At 41.7% G+C, this 21,220-nt stretch overlaps 1 protein-coding gene across 3 annotated transcripts in view; it reads left to right on the top strand.

Annotated features, from left to right (window-relative positions):
• Nucleotides 1–21,220, top strand: part of setd2 (SET domain containing 2, histone lysine methyltransferase) — a 124,338-nt gene that overhangs the window by 45,263 nt on the left and 57,855 nt on the right. For all 3 annotated transcript variants that reach the window (XM_060823727.1, XM_060823725.1, XM_060823726.1), the window contains exons 3-5: nucleotides 4,319–4,334; nucleotides 6,644–11,313; nucleotides 19,194–19,322. In XM_060823727.1, the coding sequence (XP_060679710.1) occupies nucleotides 4,319–4,334; nucleotides 6,644–11,313; nucleotides 19,194–19,322 (4,815 nt within the window). The remainder of the gene's footprint in view (nucleotides 1–4,318; nucleotides 4,335–6,643; nucleotides 11,314–19,193; nucleotides 19,323–21,220) is intronic.

Raw genomic sequence — 21,220 nt, 5'->3', positions numbered from 1 at the left:
TTGCATGTTGTTGCAGCTGGACGTATCCTAACAATTGGAGAGTACTTTGTCACACTCCTGACTTATGTCTTGTAAATGCTGACTAGACTTTGCAGAATCAGCAGGAAAGCTACTTGCTGCGAGACTCTTATCCTCTGTCCTTGTTTAAAATTTAGCAACAAAATTTATCTGGTTGTTTCAGTTTCTGGTCAATTTAATAATGGGAGTTGATAATGCCACTAAATGTTAAGGGGCAATGGTTCTCTTTCTGTCTGGCCACTTTTCAGCCCTCGCCTGGATATTTTCCGGGTCTTGTAGTATTTGGGTTTTGACTACTTCGGTATTTGAGGAATCACAGATGGTGTTGAACATGGTGAAGTCATCAGCAAATATCCCCACTTGTGACCTTAGTCATGCAGGGAAGGTCATTGATGAAGCAGCTGAAGGTGGTTGAACCTAGGACACCACACTGAGGAACACATGCACAGACATCCTCAAACTGTGGTGAGTGACTTCCAACAGCCACATTTTTCCTTGTGCAAGGTATGACTCCAACCAGCAGAGAGTCTTCCTCAAATCTCCACAAGTTTAGAATAGAGCAAAGAACTGCAGATGCTGGAGATGCACATTCACTTACCCATCCGTTCACTCACCTTGGTCCCCCTGCTGTAGGAAAGATGTTGTGAAACTTGAAAGTGTTCAGAAAAATTATGCAAGGATGTTGCCAGGGTTGGAGGCTTAAAACTGTAGGGAAAGGCTGAATAGACTGAGGTTATTTTCCCTGGAGCATCAGAAGCTGAGGGGTGACCTTACCAAGGTTTAAGAAAAAGCATGAACAATATGGATAGAGTGGAGCCCATTACTAGACGGCATAGGTTGATGGTGAGAGGGGAAAGATATAAAAGGACCTAAGGGGCAACATTTTCACACAGAGGGTGGTGTGTGAATGGAGTGAGCTGCCAGAGGAGGTGGTGGAGGCTGATACAATTACAACATTTTAAAAGCATCTGGATGGGTATATGAATAGGAAGGGTTTAGAAGGATATGAGCCAAATGCTGGCAAATGGGACTAGATTAGGTTATGATATCTGGTCAGCATAAGCAAGTTGAACTGAAGGGTCTCTTTCCATTCTGCAAATCTCTATGACTGTATCTGAAATAAAAACCGAAATTACTGGAAGAACTCAACAGGTCTGGCAGCATCTATGGAAAGAAAGTAGGGTTAAGGTTTGAGTCTGGTGACACTTCATTGGAATGTTCTGGTACTGGAGAGGACGTCCTTGCTGTTCATTTAATGTCACGGGATCCAGATTCTATGATTTCATTATTACATCCATCTGGCAAGGCAAATGAGACCTCCATCTTGTGGAAAGTCTCTTAACCTGTTTGTAATATTTGCCTTATGCCCCACTCGAACACCCTAGTATCGTAGTGGTGTTGAGTTTATTTAAAAAGTGAATATAATATATAATAAGATTGGAAGTTATGTAAAAATGTACTTTGATGCACAGTGACAGGTTCTCCAAAAGTGGAAGTAACTCTTTTAGCGACCACTGTTCTCTTATTCTGCATTTGGCTTCTGAAAGCAACCCTCTAGCTATCTGCAACCTTTCTATTGAATGTTTGATCTTGGCCTATTCATCATCGTGAAGGGTGTGTAGAAGGACCATACTGAAAAAAGGAAGGATGGTCACATTGCATACCCCCAGTAAACAAATTGACGAGGGGCCGGGAACTGCAGTTAGTGGAATTAGAAGGCATTGCAAGCTCAGAATTAAAATCCGAACAGTGCTGTGCACATTGTAAACTGGTCTTTTAGACTGTTAGCTAGGAAATGAGTAATGATGTGATGGAGGTTTGTAATTTATTGGTATAATTTGAAAAATAGGGGAAGAGTAGATCTTAGTTCCTAGTTCTCTAAAGTTTTTTATTTGAAAGGTCAGAAAATCATTTTGAGCAGTGAATTGGAAGTATTTCCAGGAAAACATGTGACTTAACTGATGACCATCTACATTAGGAGCTAATTGCTGAATGTTTGCAAAGTTGGGTTTTAGTGATGGAGAAACCGATAGTAGGTGCCTGTAGCAGGTTGAATCCTGAAGAATGAGTCAACCAAAGTGCAGGTTTTTTTAATGTTTGTGACATCTCAAGGTTGTCAGAATTTGGCCATCAGAGTTGGAAAGAAGTCTCCTGGCCACAGACCTAAACTGCTTCAGTAGAAGGGCCAGAAAGTGTCATTTGAGTAAAGATAGGAGTGATACTCTTCTCTGACTAAAAGATTTTGCAGTGGATACAGTTAAATCGTTTTTTTTTAAGTTGTCTTGTGTGTTGCTGGGTTTTTTCTCCCCTTTTAATTTAGTAACACCACATTAAATAAACTGCAAAATAAAGCTTTTATGATCTGTTAGGCTAAGTTTTGTTCTGAGATTGAACTTGTCCAATATTATCAGCAGTTGGGATCAAAATGATGGTGAGAAGTGGAAATCTTTGACTAAATTAGCATTTGTTTTATTTTTCCAAAACGTTCTAAATGAATATTCCATGTGAAAATATGAAAATTGTCCCATCCCGATTCCTGTATGTGAGTATATCCTGGTTATATTGCAACTAGTCTAATGCCCATAGGCAGCAAGGTAAACCAAGAACTGCAGATAAACCATGCTGCCCAGTGACCTCCAATAGTTTAAACAAGTAAGTTGAGCTTTTGCTCGGTTGTAACCAGGCAACCAAATACCAAGGACTGTGGAGGGGCTGTGATTAGACCCAGCTGATCAGACCCCATTCAGTTATTCCAAGTGGTTATTCTGTTTGCAGAACCAGACCTTCGATCCTAGGTTGGGATTTATTCAACATTATTAGAGCAGCTTTTATAAGCTTGCCTCTTGTTATTCCTGGAGGTTGCTAGGTTAAAGTATGATGTCATCAAGATATTTAAAACTGCATACTCTCTAGGTACAGAGAAGCTATTTCCTCTGATGGGATCAAGAGGGTATAACTTATTCAAGGGTGATTCAGGAGTGAAATCAGGAAGCATTTTTTCATACACAATGCTAGTGGAAATCATAAACTCTTTCTCCCTTGAAAGGCTGTGTTTCTTGTCTTAAATGGGCACATTTATGTCAGAAAAAGAAAATTAAATTTTAATCCAGATCTTGCATCCTCTCACTAAATGGCCTCCCCAACAGGTTTGACGTATTGAGCAACCTATTCCTATCCTGTATTAGATTACCATATAGTAAGAAAGTCTTTGTATTTATCAAGTTCCTTTCACATTCTCAGAATCATTGTGCATCATTATAATCAATTTTTTAGCCTAACACTGCAACTAATCTGTCACAACCAGCAGTGAGGTGAGTAACCAGTTAATCTGTTTGGACAAAGTTGGTTGAAGGACAGAATAAGAATATTTATAAATTTCTTTAAATGATGGTGTGGGATCTTTAGCATTCAGCAAGGAAAGGGAAGCAAACCTCTCAAATGTCCTACACAATACACCATTGATATCTCCACTGGATTATATCTCCACTTGCATCTCTGGAATGTGACTTGAAAGCATAACCTTAAGACTCCAAGGCAGTTGGATGTTAAGCAAGGAAAGGATCATGTTCTTATTGTGTTGTCTACTTTGGTCAGGTATCCTGCCAACGTCATGCTTCCCACATAAAAGAATAATGATATGGACTAAGGTTTTGAAGTATAGCCAGGTCAAGGAAAACTTCTTCAAGAAGCTTGCGAAAGAAAGATTCTATTTTCAAGATATCTACTCTTAATTGATTCATAGGACAAAAAAATCTATGTATGTGAATGGTGGGAGAGGAAATGTTTGGGGTTAATTAATGATACCATCATCACATGCAACATTCAATCACTCTTGGCAATTGTAGAATATCCTATTTAATTTTCTTTTTAAATCAGAGCTGATTTAGGGCCACCATTTTCTCCCTATCTTCTGTTGCTCTTAGGTGGTGGTGCTGAACCACTGCGTTGAGCCATGGTCAACTGACTAATTTCATTGAGAGAGTAACTCCTTTGGTTTTGGACTGGAGCCCTTCATAAGCAAAGCCAGGTTAAAATGGCAGGTTTCCTTTATCAAAGTGTATTAGTTAAATCCATTACACTACTTGCTTCAGTACTATACTTTCAGAGCTGCCAGAAAATATTCCGTTCTCTTAAAACACTGCTGGAGGGTCAGTACTTTTCGGAGAACAAAATGAAGTGCAGTCAGTTTGTTGCGATGCTTCGGTTATTATCACTTTGTTGCCTCTTTTTATGTGAAGAAGTTTCTAACCTTGTGCTTTATTCCATTTTCTTACATGGCTTGCTTGGTCATCTGCAACAGAGAAGACGAGAATGCAGTAAGATTTAAATAATGTTCAATTAATTGTTATTTAGTCGTTGTGTTGGGGAGAGAGTGAGATTGATCCTTTTCTTGCTATTCATTGAAAAAGATTTGGCCAATTTTAAGCTTTAGCCGAATTCAGAAACCTGGCTTCAGTGGGATGTAAAATGAATGGGGAAGTTTTCATTTTTTTTGAGGGGGAAAAATGTTGTCCTTTAGTTCATCAAAGCAAGAACAGGTTGGGATTTTACTCATTGGAGATTAGCAAAATGAGAGGTGTTATCAATGAAACGTGTAGGATTCCTAAGGGGCTTGTCAGGGTAAGTTCTGAGAGGATGTCTCCCCTCCTGGGAAAATGTAGGAACAGAGGGTACAGTTTTAAATTGGCACTCCTTTATTCTGAGACTGAGATAAGGAGACATTTTTTTTTCTGAGTTAAGTCTTTTTGGAACTCCATGCCACAGAGAGCTGTAGGGGCAGACTCCTTGATCAGATGGGAAGTCAAGAGTTACAAGAAAAGTGCAGGAATGAAGACCTGAGTCTCTCATGCTGTGTCCTATTGAATGGCAGAGCAGGCTCGAGGGGCTAAATGACCTCCTGTTCCTAATTTTGCAAGGTCTTACAGTATATCATTGTGTTGAAGGCCAGTTATTAGCCTTGAGATCATGAGAATGTTCAGCCAGGTTCAAAACTTAAGTAATGTTCCTTCTGTGCTATCTCATCATATGCTCGCAGGGCAGCTATGGCAGGGGTAAGCTCTGTTCATATGCATCAAACACACTATAGCAGGTTGGATACAGTAAAACTCCATCTATGCTACCCATCAAACACCCCCAAGATTGGTTTGGATATCTAATCCATATCTATGTAAAATTCATCCACCAAGATACCTGAACTACCAAAAAAGTTTAAATTTATATAGTAGTTAATGTCATTTGTCAAAACTGTTTTAAAAAAATTGTCATTTTGCCATGGGATATAGACTTCGCTGGCTAAGCCAACACGTTTGTTCATCCCTAATTGCCCAGAGGCAACTAAGACCCAGATTGCTGTGGGTCTGGAGTCACATGTAGATGAGACCAGATAAGGACAGCAGATTTCCTTGCCTAAATGGATTAGAATTAGATGGACTTTTACTCACAATCGACGATTGTCACATGGTCGCCGCTAGAGCAGTTAGTTATATAAATGAATTGTTCCAGATTTTTACTAAAGTCAAATTTCACCATCTGCCATGGTGAGGTTCAAATCTAAGATTCCAACATTACCTGGGGTTCTAGATTACTAGTCTAGTGACATTCTCACTATTTCACTCCCTCCCCTCCACTAACAACAAATTTCCTTTCAATGGAAGGAAAACAGTCCGTTTGTTTAGCTAAAAATTGCATATAAGATTTATCATTTGCATTTTTAATGTGTTATTTAAAGGAGAATGTTGTTTAGGAAACTAGAGAACTTCTTTCTCTGAAATTGTACCTTAGGATCTTTAATGTTTACCTGAAAGAACGGATTTAACTTTGGTTTAATGCCCTACTGAATGACCTTCACCTCTGACTGTGTAACACTCACTATGTCTCCACTCGCGTTGGCATGAATTATATGCTCAGGTCTTGAAGTGGTATTTGAAGTCACAATCTTTTGACTCTGGAAAGTTGCAAAGTTGTACTTTTCCCATTTGCCAAATCAGCCATCCTTTAACATCCTGAGTGTGGTTTCTCGATTACTTAAAATTACATCGCTCTCTAATTTTGATTTACTTTTAGACTTTACTTTCTTATTTATTTGCTTAAAATAAATAATTCATAAATGCCACGCAGATACTTCAGGAAGACCCTGCCCTAGGCTGTGCAGGGTTAATTGATCTGAGCCAGATGAACAATGAGAGAGCTTCTCAATCCCCTAATTCATGAAGGGGGAGATATGCCATATATGCCAGCCTGCTTGGCTCCTTCTCATTGCAATCACTATTGTTATTATGCAGTTCCACTAATATTTTCCAGTTTCTTGGCTACATGATCAGTCCTCAGGTCAAGGCTGAGACGTTGACTGTATATATGGTGCCTAACCACCATGCACAATCCTGCCCTTGTCTGTCCACATCCACTATTTATTAGCAAGGTGATCACTAGATAGCCATTCAGAGTAGGAACCCCTCTGTACCTCATGGGTAATTGAGTGAGCAAAATTTTCACAAATATGGAGCTTTTGATGCACTGAACTTGCATGTGTCTCAAATACCCGTTATCTTGATTGACATTAAGCTTGAATTATATTGAGCTGCACTATTACTGAGCTGTACCTAAAATTTGTGTAATACCATTGCAGGTTAAGCCAGAGAATCCATCGGTATTGAATGTTCTCAAGGGTCAAGTGACAAAAGGCTGTAGTCGCTTTCTACCCAAGGGCACCAAGGCAAAAGTCAACCTGGAGGACCAAGGGCGACAGAAAGTGTCTTTTACCTTCAATGTAACAAAGACCTTACGAAATAGGTTCCAAAGTGCCATTGGGAGTGAACTGGATGAAGTCAAGATCCCACCTCTGACATTGCCTCCGATTTCGGTGAAAGGGAGCCAGGACAATAAAAGTGACTCTGATTCAGCTGATGCTACTGAGACCACTACCTCACCGCCAAAATCCAAGGTAGAGTGGAGTAAGGTACATTTCAAGAAGAAGCATCTCACCGATGCAGCTAAACCTGCAGGTTTGCAGGACAGGGAACCATGCAGCTCATCAGTGGAGGAGCCTGTGGATGTAGCTGCCAAGAAGGATTGTACAGGAGGAACAGAAACTGTGACTAAGGTGGCTGCTGAACCAAAACCATCAAAACAGAATCTCAGTACATCCCACATTGGGAAAGGTGATAACTTGGAAGAATTTAAGAATGTCTCCTCATCTTCAGAAAATGATGAGGTTAGGAAGGTTACCCAAGCAGAGGAAGCAGTGCACGCACAATCAGCTGGCTCAGAATCTGATGGGGATTTATTAAGGAGGTCGCAAGAAATGAGAAACACTGAATCTGATAGAGATGTTAAGAAAAATCTAATTTCTTCCAAAGTGGACGACGTTGAAAAAGCTTTCTCTCATTCCAAGTCTGATAGGGATAAGAGGAGCAGTGGCCGTTCCAAGTTGGATCGAGATGTTAGAAGAGCTTCATCCCGCTCAAAATATGGAAGGGAGGAAAGGGTCAGTTCTTCTCGATCCCGTTCTGATAGAGACTCGCGGATACCCTCTTATTCAAAGTCAGACCGTTCAAGGACATCTTATTACCGTGATAAGGATCGAGGATATCGTAGAAGCTCACCTTACTCAGAAAGGAGCAAATTTTCACGTTCCAAATTAACATCAGATTTAAGAGATGCTTCCTCTTGTTCAGATTCTGAAGAAGATTCTAGAAGATATTATCCTAGATCAAATGACTTGAGGAGGGCTTCGTTGTGTTCTAAATCCTATAAAGACTCTCGGAAGTACCAATCACGGTCAGACAGAGACCTGAGGGCAACTTCATCCTGCTCTGAGTCAGAAAGAGAGTCTAAAAGGACTAAATCTCACTCTAAATCAGATAAAATGTCCAGAGCATTAGCTTCCTGTCATGAGTCAGAAAGCTCTAAAATAAATTCTCCTGAACCAGAATTGGATTCCAGGAAATTGTCCAAATCAGACAGTCATTCAAAGGTATCTTCACTTCATACAAAGTCGTCATCATCTTGTCATAAACCGGAAGTTGTTAAAACCAACTCATCTGACCTGGAATTAGATTGCAGGAAAATCACCAAATCCGATGGTCTTTCAAGGACAAGTTCATCTCATTCCAAATCTGTAACCTCTTGCCATGAAGTCATAGTAAAGAGGGATTCCCCTGAATTAGAAATGGACTCAAAATGTTTTAAATTGGACAGTACCACCAGGGCACTTCCACCTCATTCCAAATTATCCACTTGTGGAACAGCTCAAGGTGACTGCCCAGAGCTAGAATCAGATTCCAGAAGCAGTCACAATCCAGATGTTAATTCAAGGATATCACCTTTACATTCTAAATCAATTACTAACTGTGAAATGGAGATGGTTAAAATGGAGTCTTCTGACCCAGAATTGGACTCTTGGACTAAAAGTAGACTAGATAAGAATTCAATGGTAGCTTTATCACATTCTAAGTCAACTACTTGCTATGAAATGGAGGTGGTTAAAATGGACTTTGCTGAGCCAAAATTAGACCCATGGACAAACAGGTTTGACAAGAACTCAGTTGTAACCCAATCTCATTCTAATCCAACGACTTGCTGTGAAGCGGAAGTAGTTAAAATGGAGTCCTCTGAACCTGAACTCAAATTGGACTCTTGGAAAAGCTGTACATTAGACCGAAAGGTGAGAATACCTGCATCTAGTTCCAGGTCCTGTAAAATGAGGACATTGCCTCTTTATACATCTGACAAGGAATTAAGGAGGATTTCGTGTTCTGAGTCAGACGATGAATTCAGAGAGTTTCCTGAACTGCACAAGTCAGGAACAATACAGACTATTTCTAGATCAGATCAGATTTGTTCCTCATTTGATCACCAATCGGACAATTATGTAAGCACCTCACCATATTCCACATCAGATTTACCAAGGGTGTTCTGCCACTCAAGATTCACTATGGATGTAGCTGGAAATTCCCCTGATTCTAAATTAGATAGACCTTTAGCAAAGGTTTCATCTAATTCCGAATCAGAGGAAGAACAGGGATCATTACCTCATTGCGAAGCTGATTTGATGGTTTCTTCTCATTCACATTCAAATGAATTGCTGTCCTTGCCCCATTTCATAATTAAGGATTTGAACACCTCCCCTCATTGCAGCTCTGATGAGATTAAGTCCTTAGTCCACACAAAACTGGAGCAATTCAGCACTTGGCACTACACCAAGGAGAAGGAGATTTTGCCTTGTCCCAAACAGGATGAAGCTGCATCCATGTCCCATTCACATTCAGATCTAGCAAGGACTATTTTGGCAAATGCCAAAAGTTGCATAAATGAAGTTAAGCACATAGGTGACAAACCAACAGAAACGAGGGATGTCGATAGTCGAAGGGAACAACACACCAGTGAAGGAAATGAATTGAAGCAAGATAGGTTATTTCAGAATTGCAAAAATAAACCATTTACAGATGTTAGCGACCAGAATTGGGATTCATTTGAGAAGGTTAGATTGTACACAGATTTGTCCAGTCACCTCGCTTCCGAAATGCAGGAGTCTTCAGAAGTGAGGACCCAAAATCTGTCAATTAATAATGAAGGTACCTCATTTTCTACCAGGCCAGATAGTTCTGTTAAAGTAGAACCAGAGCAGTCAATGGAAATCTTTCAAGATGATGAAGAGACCGATGATGAGATGGCTGGGGAGATGGACACTGAAAGACCTTTGAGTGTGACCAACCTGCTGAGCTCAAATGAAGCAGAGCATAGTTTAAAGGCTTACAGAACCAAATCTGATTGTGATAGTAGCTGCATGAAGACAGAATATAGCAACGCGAGCTCTGAAAATGAAGAAGGCTTAGAGGTTGTCAAGAGTAGCAGTGAGCAGGAGAGTGAAGAAAGTGAAACAAGCTCTGATTCTGATGATAGTGGAGTTCCCAGGAACCGTTTGCAGTCTGTTGTGATCATTCCCAAGAATTCTACATTAACATTAGAAAAGAGTTCATCATCCTCTCCATCCTCCTCTTCCTCTACCAGAAGCAACCATCAGGAGAAGAAGCATTTGAGCATTGAAGGAGGTCAGAGAGAAGCAGAAGAAAAGTTCTGTCAAGGACATCATCAACCAAGCAGTATTCAACTTGGAAGTGACCCCCAGGAGTTAGCTGGTGGCCAGATTCCCGATGATGAAGAAGTTCAGGGCAGCCAGTTATTCTCCCCTATAGCAGCAGAGGACCAACCACAGGCCTCTTCAAGTCAGATCTCCCCCATTACTGAGGCCTGCAAAAGCAAGATGCAGCAATTGTCAAGTGACAAGGCAGACAGTACCAGTCAGCCTGATGGGTTTTCACCGGAACAAAATCAGCTTCCACGACCAGATGAAAAACCTGGTTGTGTGGAGTTTCCACACGTGGATGGATCTGCAGAGCAACACCATCACCAGTTGCTTGGTAGCTACTTGGACAGTCCTGTGTCTGGAGAGAACATTGCTCAGCCATCTGGTGGGTTAGAGAAAAGTCTCGAAGAAAAGCCAGACAGTGGGCAGGCCGTGCCTTGGTTGCAACAGCAGGCCCGAGATGAAGAGTCCCTTTGTAGTCCCGAATATGTTGTTGACAGCCATGACTGGGACCTCTGTCAGCCAGAGAAGCCAAGCAGCAGTTACCAACAACCAGATAGCAGTTATGGACTGTGTCTGAAATATGAAAATCAAACAGAAGAACCAGATTTACATGATCAAAATAGTTGCTGGCAAGCTAGCAAAGCCAATTACTGGGATCCCAGGTTGCACTCCAAGTCAGTGTTGTATAGCAGCTATCAGTTGAGTCAGGATATTTCGGGCTCCGATGTTCAAGGGCAGGTGCAGCCTGACTCGATGACTGATGACTTTGCAAGCTACGATAGCTGGGAGGCTGTGGTCCGTGACCCACGAACTGTTGCCAAAGGTGTAAGCTCTCTACAGGCTCATGAGATAACCAGCAATTCTAGTAAGGGGACCACTCTGGTGCTGAAAGCCAGCGATTCAACAGCAGACAAGGAGCCAAGGGCCAAAGGGTCAGAGAAAAGGTTGGAAGATGAGCAGGGGGACTCCCAGAAGGCGCAGCAAGAGGATATGGACACTGATTTGGAAAGTGATACCGACACACGGGACTGTGAGCAAGTGAGCACTGAGCTGGATTCACGTCCCATGTTGCCCTGCAAAGAATGGGTCTCACTAGTGTGCAAGATGGAAGACTTCAAAAACACTCAGTGGTGGAAGGAACAGTCAAAGTTGGGATTAATGCCACCTTACTTTGAGCTAATTGAAGAGAATTTGTATTTGACAGAGAGGTAACAACTTTTAAATACTCTTTTCATTGAACAATAATTCAAATTCTACCATAATGGAGATTATTGGTGTATCCTTAATGGAAGTTATGCTAAACCTTTATCAATGAGAAATTAAGGATCAGCTATAAAATTATGTTAATTCTAGATACTACATTCTTGGAAGGCTATCAGATCCTTGGAGAAAATGCAGATGAGATTTGTCAGAATTATACCAGAACTGAGGGGCATTAGTTATGAGACAAGCTGGCTTGTTCACTTTAGTGCAAGAATATGGCGATAACTAAGTAATGGCATTGGCAATTAGAGAAAACCGATCCAATTGCTAAGAAGTGTTTTGACCTGCAAATACTGTTCTATCATTAATGGGAAACAGTGCAAGATGATAATATTAAATTAATGCTTGGAACTAGGCAACTTGGACAAGGTTGGCATGGCATTTATTGTTCATCCCACACTGTCCTGAGATGGCGGTAGTGGTCCTTCCCCTTTTGAAGAAACTGTGACATGAGCTGAGCACAGATTAGGTAAATCTAGCAAGTTAGCTTCACTGCCAGTGCCACACTCAAATTCATAATGACATGGTTGGATTTAAACTCGTACTTTCTATGCTGATAGGTCGGAACCATAACTGACTTCATGACTTCACAACCTCCTAAGATACTTTGCTCCCAATTTTTGGAAGCTAATCAATTGAAGTGCAGTAACTTGGTGTGCATCAAGTCCCACAAACAGAATTGTAGTGATTTTTTTCGGTGAAGCTGGCCAGAAGATATAAGCCAGGCCACTGGGTCGAAGTCTCATGTTCTTCAAATAGTGCTATTGGACATTTTACATCACTTTGAAAGGGAAAGTGCTACCTCAGGTTCATGTGTTTAACAGTGCAGTAACCCTCCAAACTGCACAATAGATTACAGAAAAACATTTTGTTTTGGGTGTTATGATACATCATTGGTGCAGATAGAACTTGAACCTGGAGTTTCTTGTCTAGAAGTCGACAAGCTTCACATGTGCTAAAATGTGAGGGCTGGGATTTGAATCAACAAGCTTCTGACTGTATTCCCATTGAATCAGAGTTGGCACTAGGTGTAGTTAGTGTTGTTCTCCATGGAACAGAATCTCTCCTTTTTAGTTTTTTTCCCAACTTATTATGGAGGTGCACAATGCTGCTGCTCTTCCTTTAATACTGTCTTTTTAGTCAGCCAAGCAGTGAGGGCCTTGCTGTTCTCCAATCCCATTCCCTTATAGTCAAATATCATTAGGTACTACATTCCCTGCATGCTCATCCCACCATGTCCACTTTAATTCATTGGCTGTTGTACTCCATTCAATTTGTTTTGTTTTGTGTTATTCATTCTATATTACATGTTACTGCCACTAGAGGTTCCTAATGAGCACTGTAGCAATTCACACAGATAAGTGATACAAAGAATAGTCTAGGAAGTAGATTTTAAGGGAACGCAGAGAGGTCAGGGAAAATATTTTAGAGTCCAGCTGAAAGCTTGGCCTCCGTTGATGGAACAGCTAATGTCTGAGTTACCCAAGGTCAAAATTAAACAAGTGCAGATATTGGAGGATAGTAAGACTGAGGGAGATTAGAGATAAAAGAGGACTAAGGCCTTGGAGTAATTTGAAAATGGATGTGAATTTTAAAACTGTGACAGGGCCAATTTAAATCAGTGGTGATATGGCACTTGGTGTGAAAGTGTACAGCAAAGAGTTTTGGAGTGTGTTGATTGTAGGATTTAGGAGACTAGCCTATCGTGCATTAAAATAAAAATCACATAACACCAGCTTATAGTCCTCCAGGTTTATTTGGAAGCACTAGCTCTCGGAGGACTGTGCTTCAAGCACCTGATGAAGGAGCAATACTCTGAAAGCTACTGCTTCCACATAAACCTGTTAAAGAGTCAGAGATATACAGCACAGAAATGGGCCCGTCAGTCTAACCCATCCATGTCAACCAGATATCCCATTCCAACCTAGTCCCACCTGCCAGCACCCGGGCCATATCCCTCCAAACCCTTCCTATTCATATACCCATCCAAATGCCTCTTAAATGTTGCAATTGTACCAGCCTCCACCACATCCTCTGGCAGCTCATTCCATACACATACCACCCTCTGTGTGAAAAAGTTGCCCCTTAGGCCTCTTTTATATCTTTCCCCTCTCACCCTAAACCTATGTTTAGTTCTGGTCTACACCACCCCAGGGAAAAGACTTTGTCTATTTATCCTATCCATGCGTCTCATGATCTTATAAACCTTAATAAGGTCCCCCCTCAGCCTCCAACGCTCCAGGGAAAACCGCCCCAGCTTATTCAGTCTCTCCCTATAGCTCAAATCCTCCAACTCTGGCAACATCCTTGTAAATCTTTTCTGAGCCCTTTCAAATTTCACAATATCTTAACCAATGTCCTGTACAGCCTCAACATGACCTCCCAACTCCTGTACTCAATACTCTGACCAATAAAGGAAAGCATACCAAATGCCGCCTTCACTATCCTATCTACCTGCGACTCCACTGTTGGAATATCACCTGGTGTTGTGTGATCTTTAACTTTGTCCATCTCAGTCCAATACCAGCACCTCCAAATCATGCATTGAAATAGTTAAGTCTATTGGTAACAAATACACAAGTAAGAGTTTCAGATGACTCAGCTGGAGCAGAGTCTAGCGATATTATGAAGGTAGAAAACAGTCATCATAGCAGTGACCCAGCTGTGTGATTAAAACCTCATCTCAACATCATGTCTGGTGTGAAGTTTACAAACAGTCTGCTTCAGACTCAGTTAATCACCAGAAAGAGATGAAATTGGTAGCTGGAGAATAGAGTTTGTGTCAGAGATTGAAGAAGATAACTTCATTGTTCTTAGTATATAACTGGAAGAGACGTCTGCTTAGGCAGTCAGTTTGAGTTTAGTAACAGTGAAAGAGTTGGGGATTGCACTGGAATGGAGCTGCATGTTGTTAAAAATGGTGCTATATTTAGATTTCACCCAGAACAACAGGTCATGGATAAATGCTTGGACGGTATCTGAGTTAATTGTACAGGAGCAGGAAGCAAAATCATTGCAAGCAATACTTTGGGGATGACTAGATGGGTAAGTTTGGAACCAGTCTCTGCCAGCTCAACAGGAGAGGTGTCACAGGAGGTTGGTATAGTATGGTTAACAATGGGGGATGACAATGGGGGAACATGTACCTTTCTAATAATCGCATAGATTTTCTGGAAGCAGGAAGCATGTTTCCGCTGGCGGGTGAGTCCCGAAACAGAGGACATAGTTTAAAAATAAGGGGTAGGCCACTTTGAACAGAGTTGAGGCTTTTGTGATTTTAAGAGCCAGTTTACCCAGTAACAGGATAGGTCGCGTCAGCATGGATTTATGAAGGGGAAATCATGCTTGACTAATTTTCTGGAATTTTTTGAGGATGTAACTCTGAAGATGGATAAGGGAGATCCAGTGGATGTAGTATACCTGGACTTTCATGAAGTCCCACATAGGTGGTTAGTGAGCAAATTTAGGGCACATGGTATTAGGGGCAAAATACTGACATGGATTGAAAATTGGTTGGCTGACAGGAAACAAAGAGTAGTGATAAACGGCTCCCTTTCAGAATGGCAGGCGGTGACCAATGGTGTACCGCAGGGATCAGTGCTGGGTCCGCAGCTTTATACAATGTTCATTAATGATATAGATGAAGGTATTAAAAGTAATATTAGCAAGTTTGCTGATGACACAAAGCTGGGTGGCAGGGTGAAATGTGGGGAGGATATTAGGAGAATACAGGGTGACCTGGACAGGCTAGGTGAGTGGTCAGATGCATGGCATATGCAGTTTAATGTGGATAAATGTGTGGTTATCCACTTTGGTGGCAAGAACAGGAAGGCAGATTACAACCTAAATAGAATCACATTAGGTAAGGAGGCAGTACAAAGAGATCTGGGAGTTCTTGTACATCAGTCAATGAAGGTAAGCATGCAGGTACAGCAGGCAGTGAAGAAAGCTCATAGCATGCTGGCCTTCATAACAAGTGGAATTGCGTCTAGAAGCAAGAGGTCCTTCTGCAGCTGTACAGGGCCCTGGTGAGACTGCACCTGGAATATGTGCACAGTTTTGGTCTCCAAATTTGAGGAAAGACATCTGGCTATTGAGGGAATGCAGCGTAGGTTCACGAGGTCATTCCCAGAATGGCGGGACTATCTTATGCTGAAAGATTGGTGCGACTGGGCTTGTATGCGCTTGAGTTTAGAAGGCTGAGAGGGGATCTGATTGAGACGTATAAGATTATTAAAGGATTGGACACTCTGGAGGCAGGAAGCATGTTTCCGCTGATGGGTGAGTCCCGAACCAGAGGACACAGTTTAAAAATAAGGGGTAGGCCACTTAGAACAGAGTTGAGGAGAAACTGCTTCACCCAGAGAGTGGTGGGTGTATGGAATGCTTTGCCCCAGAAGGCTGTGGAGGCCAAGTCTCTGGATACTTCCAAGAAAGAGTTGGATAGAGCTCTTAAGGATACTGGAGTCGAGGGTTATGGGGATGAGGCAGGAACAGAATACTGATTGAGGATGATCAGCCATGATCATAACAAATGGTGGTGCTGGCTCGAAGGGCAAAATGGCTTATTCCTGCACCTATTGTCTATTTTTGATACTGTGGTAGAGACAAAAGTCTGGCTGAAGAGATTGAAATATAGATTTCAAAGAAACTGATTTATCAGATGGCAATAAAAGTACACAAAGAGGGTGCAAATATTTATATAAAATACACACGCTCTATAAATGGGCTAAATCAGCTGGCAGCTGAAAATGTGTTGCTGGAGAAGCGCCGCAGGTCAGGCAGCATCCAAGGAACAGGAGATTCGACGTTTCGGGCATAAGCCCTTCTTCAGGAATCAGCTGGCAGCAAGGCAGCAGTTGCGGTATGATGTAGGGAGTGAGGTAGTCTGTTTGGAGAATTGGAAAACAAAATATTACTTTGAAAGGTACTTGTAAATGTTGATGTTCATGAGAGACTTGGGTGTACTCTCATGAGAAACACAAAACATTAGCTTCAGGTACAGGAAGCAATTAGTAAAGGAAATGGCATGTGAACTAATTAGGCTGGGCATTGAGATTGTTTCCTCTGGCTGGGGAAATTTGAATCAAGGTGGCACACACTGTCAGGATAAGGAACCAGTCATTTGGCATTAACAGGAGGGTGGATTTCTTCCCTGAAAAGATTATGCATTTTGATGTTTGTTGATCCTCCATCCTAGATTATATTTAAAGCTGGCATCGACCAATTTTGACCAGCGTGGGTGTGAAAGCCAAAACAGTGAATGACTCGGTCCTAAAGCAAAAACATGAAGAACAAGATCCAGAGCAGTACATAATGGAGAAAAGAATCCAAATGGGGATGGAGGTTGTGGTCTGAAATTGTTAAACTGCATGTTGAGACCAGAAAGCTGTAAAGTGCCTCATTAGAAAACAGTCCTCGTTTGCACTCAGCTGCAGCAGGCCAAGGACAAAAAGTGAGAATGAAAACAAAATAGCAAATTAAAATAACAGGCACTTAGCAACTTGGCTTCACCCTTGCAGCCTGGGCAGTGGTACTCCTTGAGGTAGTCACCCAATCTGCATTTGACCTCCCTAATGTAGAGGACACAATAGTGTGAGCAATCAATATGGGGTTAAATTGAAAGACATTCCATCGCTGCTTCACTTGGAAGGAGTGTTTGAGGTCTTGGACAGTGAGGAGAGGGGGGATAAAAATGCAGGTGTTGCACTTCCTACAATTGCATGGGCAAGTCCCATGGGGGTGGTTGAGGTGTGGAATAGATTCATCAGAATGCTGATATGGAGGGGAAGGTGTGATTGCTGAAGGCATCATGTTAGAAGTAGCAGAAATGGCAGAAGATACTTTCTTGACTGAGGAGGCTGGCAACGTGGAAACTAGGGGTGAGGTGAATCCTGTTGTGGTTCAGGAAGGGACGAGAACAGAATGTGTGAAATGGTTCAGATGAGTTGCGGGCTTTGTCAGTAATGGTGGTGAAGAACATCCATAGACGAGGACAAAGGAAGATGCGTCAGAAGCACTCATGTAAAAGGTGGATTTTTGGAAGGAGGTAGAAGTTGGTGCTCTGGCTCTGCAAGGTCGAGGTCAATACACCAGAAAACAAACTACCAATAAAACTGGTCTGATAACCGTCTCTGGGTTAGACCCAAGAGAATGGAGTGCTGCAAGTTCAGAGGGAGTCTGGGCAGAGTGTCCAAGGGGAGGCCTAGCAATTAAGATGATAAATACAATTAAGATTGCTTATGACACAGTAATAGCTCTCAACAGAAAAAAGTCAAGAACAGGTCAGAGACTAGAGGGGGGAGGCAAGTGAAAGGCTGGTCAGGAGAAGGAGTCCTAGGTAAAGTATTAGGCACAGGTGTGAAGATGACAGAAATGAATTCAATATTGTGCCACAGTCAAATTAAAGTGGAGACATAAAAGGGTAAAGGTGGACTTTTGCCAGAACAAATCATCCAGCTTCGGATGGGAAGGTCAGCCGGTGTATACAGCAAGTGGTGGCATTAAGAAAAGGATGGGGTTGGAGGAAGGTGAAGGGGAAGAAAGATCTGGATAGATGTTGGTACCAGGAAGTCAGAGCTTACTTTCCTTAACATCTGAAAGGAATTTTTTATTCCTGGCAATCATTTGTTTCATCTGATGTTTTAGGGCAGTTTTGAGGTAGAGTGAAACAGTTCTGCTAGAGAGAGTGAAGTCAGAGGAACCGTGTAGGCCATGGAGGTGCCTGTAAACTTGGGTGGATTTTAAACATGAAGGATGGATCTTCACTTGGAAGGCAGGGCTAGAGAGCATCAATGAGGAAAGGAGATGTGGGTATAAAAGTAAGTTTTGGCAGACACCTTATCGAAGACTAGGAGTGAAATTGAAAACATTAAAGCTGAACAAGGCTTACTCACGTTTTACGCGTCCAGCCAACCTTGACAATGAATGGTTGAACCAGTTGGCGTTGTGTTGGTTCAAGATTGCGTTCCTTGTGCTCAAAGGGAAAAGGACAGACGAGAGAAAAAAGAAAGTGATAGAAGGAAGAGATGGGAGGATTGAAGCAAAAACAGATATGAGACAGATGATGAGAGGTATCAATTGAGAGTGACGAAGAGAACATTTATGGAGCACATTAAAACCTCATGAAGATAAGAGAGAGAAGATTAATATTACAGTAGTCAGTGAAATAGAAGAAAAGATAATTAAAACAGACTGGAAGATACAGCAAGGATGGGAAGAAGAAAATTAGAGGGCAAGACACACAAGTGAAGGCTATATTTCAAATGTTTTTCATGGTAGGAAGGGCTCCACAGAGATCAGATAACTGTTAACGATGAACAGAATTTGCAAAGCTAAGAATTCTGGGAAATTTAGACCAGTATGCTGAAGTGCAGGTACTCTTATTGTTGGCCTGTGTTGTATTCACAGATGCTGACTGACCTCAGTGTATTTCCACTGGATTAATATTTCGTATTTTTTGGTTTGCAATATGAGCTTTGACTTGTTTTTCTCTAGCTTCACCAATGGGTGCTGGACAAATTGAAATGTTCAGATTATTTTTGTTGGTCAGGATATTAAAGGCGAATGAATTAATGAGTGAGTGAATAGTCTGCTGTTGCTCCTTTTGATGGAAGTGCTCTCTATTCCCCAGTGCTTTGCATTTGCATTGTCTCTCTCTCTCTTCCAGGCTGTTCCTGCTGCTAATTTTTAAGGTCAAATAGTCCATCGTCATTCAAAACACGTGTTTGCTGCTTTAATTAAAATGTTTATTTGTGAAGTTTGGCTTGGCTTAAGGCATGTGTCACTTTCCCATGTCTTAATTAAACAAATTTACTTCTTGCAGGAAGAAAAGTAAGTCGCACCGTGACATCAAGCGCATGCAATGTGAGTGTTTACTGTCCAGGGAAGACCGAGAGCGAGGAGAGCTGGCGTGTGGTGAAGACTGTCTCAACAGGTTGCTCATGATAGAATGGTAAATGTCTTCCCATTGACTTGTGATGCCACCAAGGATCAGGATGAACTTTCATAATCCCCAAGGCCTTGTTGCACTTGTTGATGCGTAGTCAAACATTGCAATAAAATATTGCCAACTGGATCCAAAGAGTGAAACCATAGGGTCCCAAGAGGGTTCATCATTTCCAAGCATGGCTTTTTGTGTCTATTGACAACTCGGAGTGCTCAGCGTTGGATACTGGCAGTGTCAAAAGTAGAAATGTATGTCATTTTAGAAGATGCCAGTTATGATCCCAACTTATTATTGGAAAGGTCGATGCTAATATTGGCTTGATAGATTATAAATTTTACTTTCTGTTTACTATGGGGATCAGTCACTGAATATATTCACAATTGCTGTCAATGTACTTCTAAAAAAACATCATAAAAGTTTATTACAAATTTATGACAAGATTATTTAAAAAGAAACACATCACACGAGACAAGAGCTCTTAGAAACAGAAATTTGTGGAAAAGCTCAGCAGATCTGGCAGCATCTGTGGAGAGAAATCAGAGTTAGCATTGTGGGTCCAGTGGCTCTTCTTCCAAACTGATGGTAACTTGGAAAAAGTTATTTTATGCAAGGTTGTGGGGGACGGGGGCGCTGGGTTGGGGTTGGGTTTAGGGTTAGTAAACGAGAGATGGTGATTGATCCTAAAGAGAGAGAAGAACAGTTGGACAGATAAAGGAACGGATAACAGTCAGCCGAGAAGAATGAAGAACTACTAATGGGGTCCATTAGTGCCTAACCACGGGTAGTGTGTAATAGCAGATCATATGATAACGAGGCCTGGTGTGTGGGGGTTGGGGCAAGGACATGGACGAAGTTGCCTCAAGCTCCAGTATTGTTGAACTCGATATTGAGTTGAGAAGGCTGTAGAGTTCCCAATTGGAAAATGAGGTGTTAGTCTTCCAGCTTGTGCTGAGCTTTGCTAGAGCACTGCAACAAGTCTGAGAGAGATGTTGAGCAGGGAGCAAGATGGTGTGTTAAAGTTCAGCTACTAGAAGCTTAGGGTCTTTTTTTTTGGAACAAAACATTGGTGTTCTGCAAAGCAGTCACCCAGTCTACAATTTTGATTGTACAATACAGAGCAGACTACATTGTGAGCAGTGAATGCAGTCAACTCGACTGTGAAGTATAGGTCAAGAGCTGCTTCACCTGGAAAGTGTGTTTGAGCCTTTGGATACTGAGGGAGGAGGGAAGTAAATGGACAGGTGTTATACCTTCTGCAGTTGCAGGGGAAGGTGCTATGGGGTGTGGACCAGACTGTCCTGTAGGGAATGGTCCTTGCGGAAGGCTGACAAAGGAAGGGAGGGGAATATAGTATTCCGAAACTTGTATCTTCAATAGATTGTATTCCTACCTGGCTTGTGCTTTTGGAACTCTCTTCCCATTATCTTCTCAGAATTTTGCCCTACCCTTGACTACTTAGAGACCTCTGCTCTTCTGCTTTATCTTCTGAATGAGCCAGCTTCTGGCACCCTCTCACTGTCTCAGGAGGGTCTGAACTCAAGACTTTAAAGCCTTAGTAGTTATCTCCCAGGTGGCTTGATGGTCATTTAGACAAAATTACATGACTTCTTGTAAATGATGTTTTGAGCTCTGTTCAAAATGACCTACTGGCCTGTTTTCTAATATAAGAAACAAGTCAAGACTTTTGGTTAAAGGGTGTCTTCTGCATTGTATGACTCTATGAACAGTAAATTTCATTTTTCTCCAGTTTGGAACCCACCTTCCCAAGTAACTTTAATGTATTGTGATATTTCTTCGCACAGTCATTGTGTCCGTTAACGAGCTGAAGAATGGGGGAGACGAAGACTGTGGGTTTATGGTCCTGTGAAGTGGTGTTTAAAGCAGACTGTACCTTGGCATCGAAA

This window comes from Hemiscyllium ocellatum, chromosome 4 (assembly GCF_020745735.1).
Source record: "Hemiscyllium ocellatum isolate sHemOce1 chromosome 4, sHemOce1.pat.X.cur, whole genome shotgun sequence".
NCBI classification, from domain to species: Eukaryota; Metazoa; Chordata; class Chondrichthyes; order Orectolobiformes; family Hemiscylliidae; genus Hemiscyllium; species Hemiscyllium ocellatum.
Note: the sequence above shows the minus strand (reverse complement) of the source record. Positions and strands in the feature narration are given on the sequence as shown.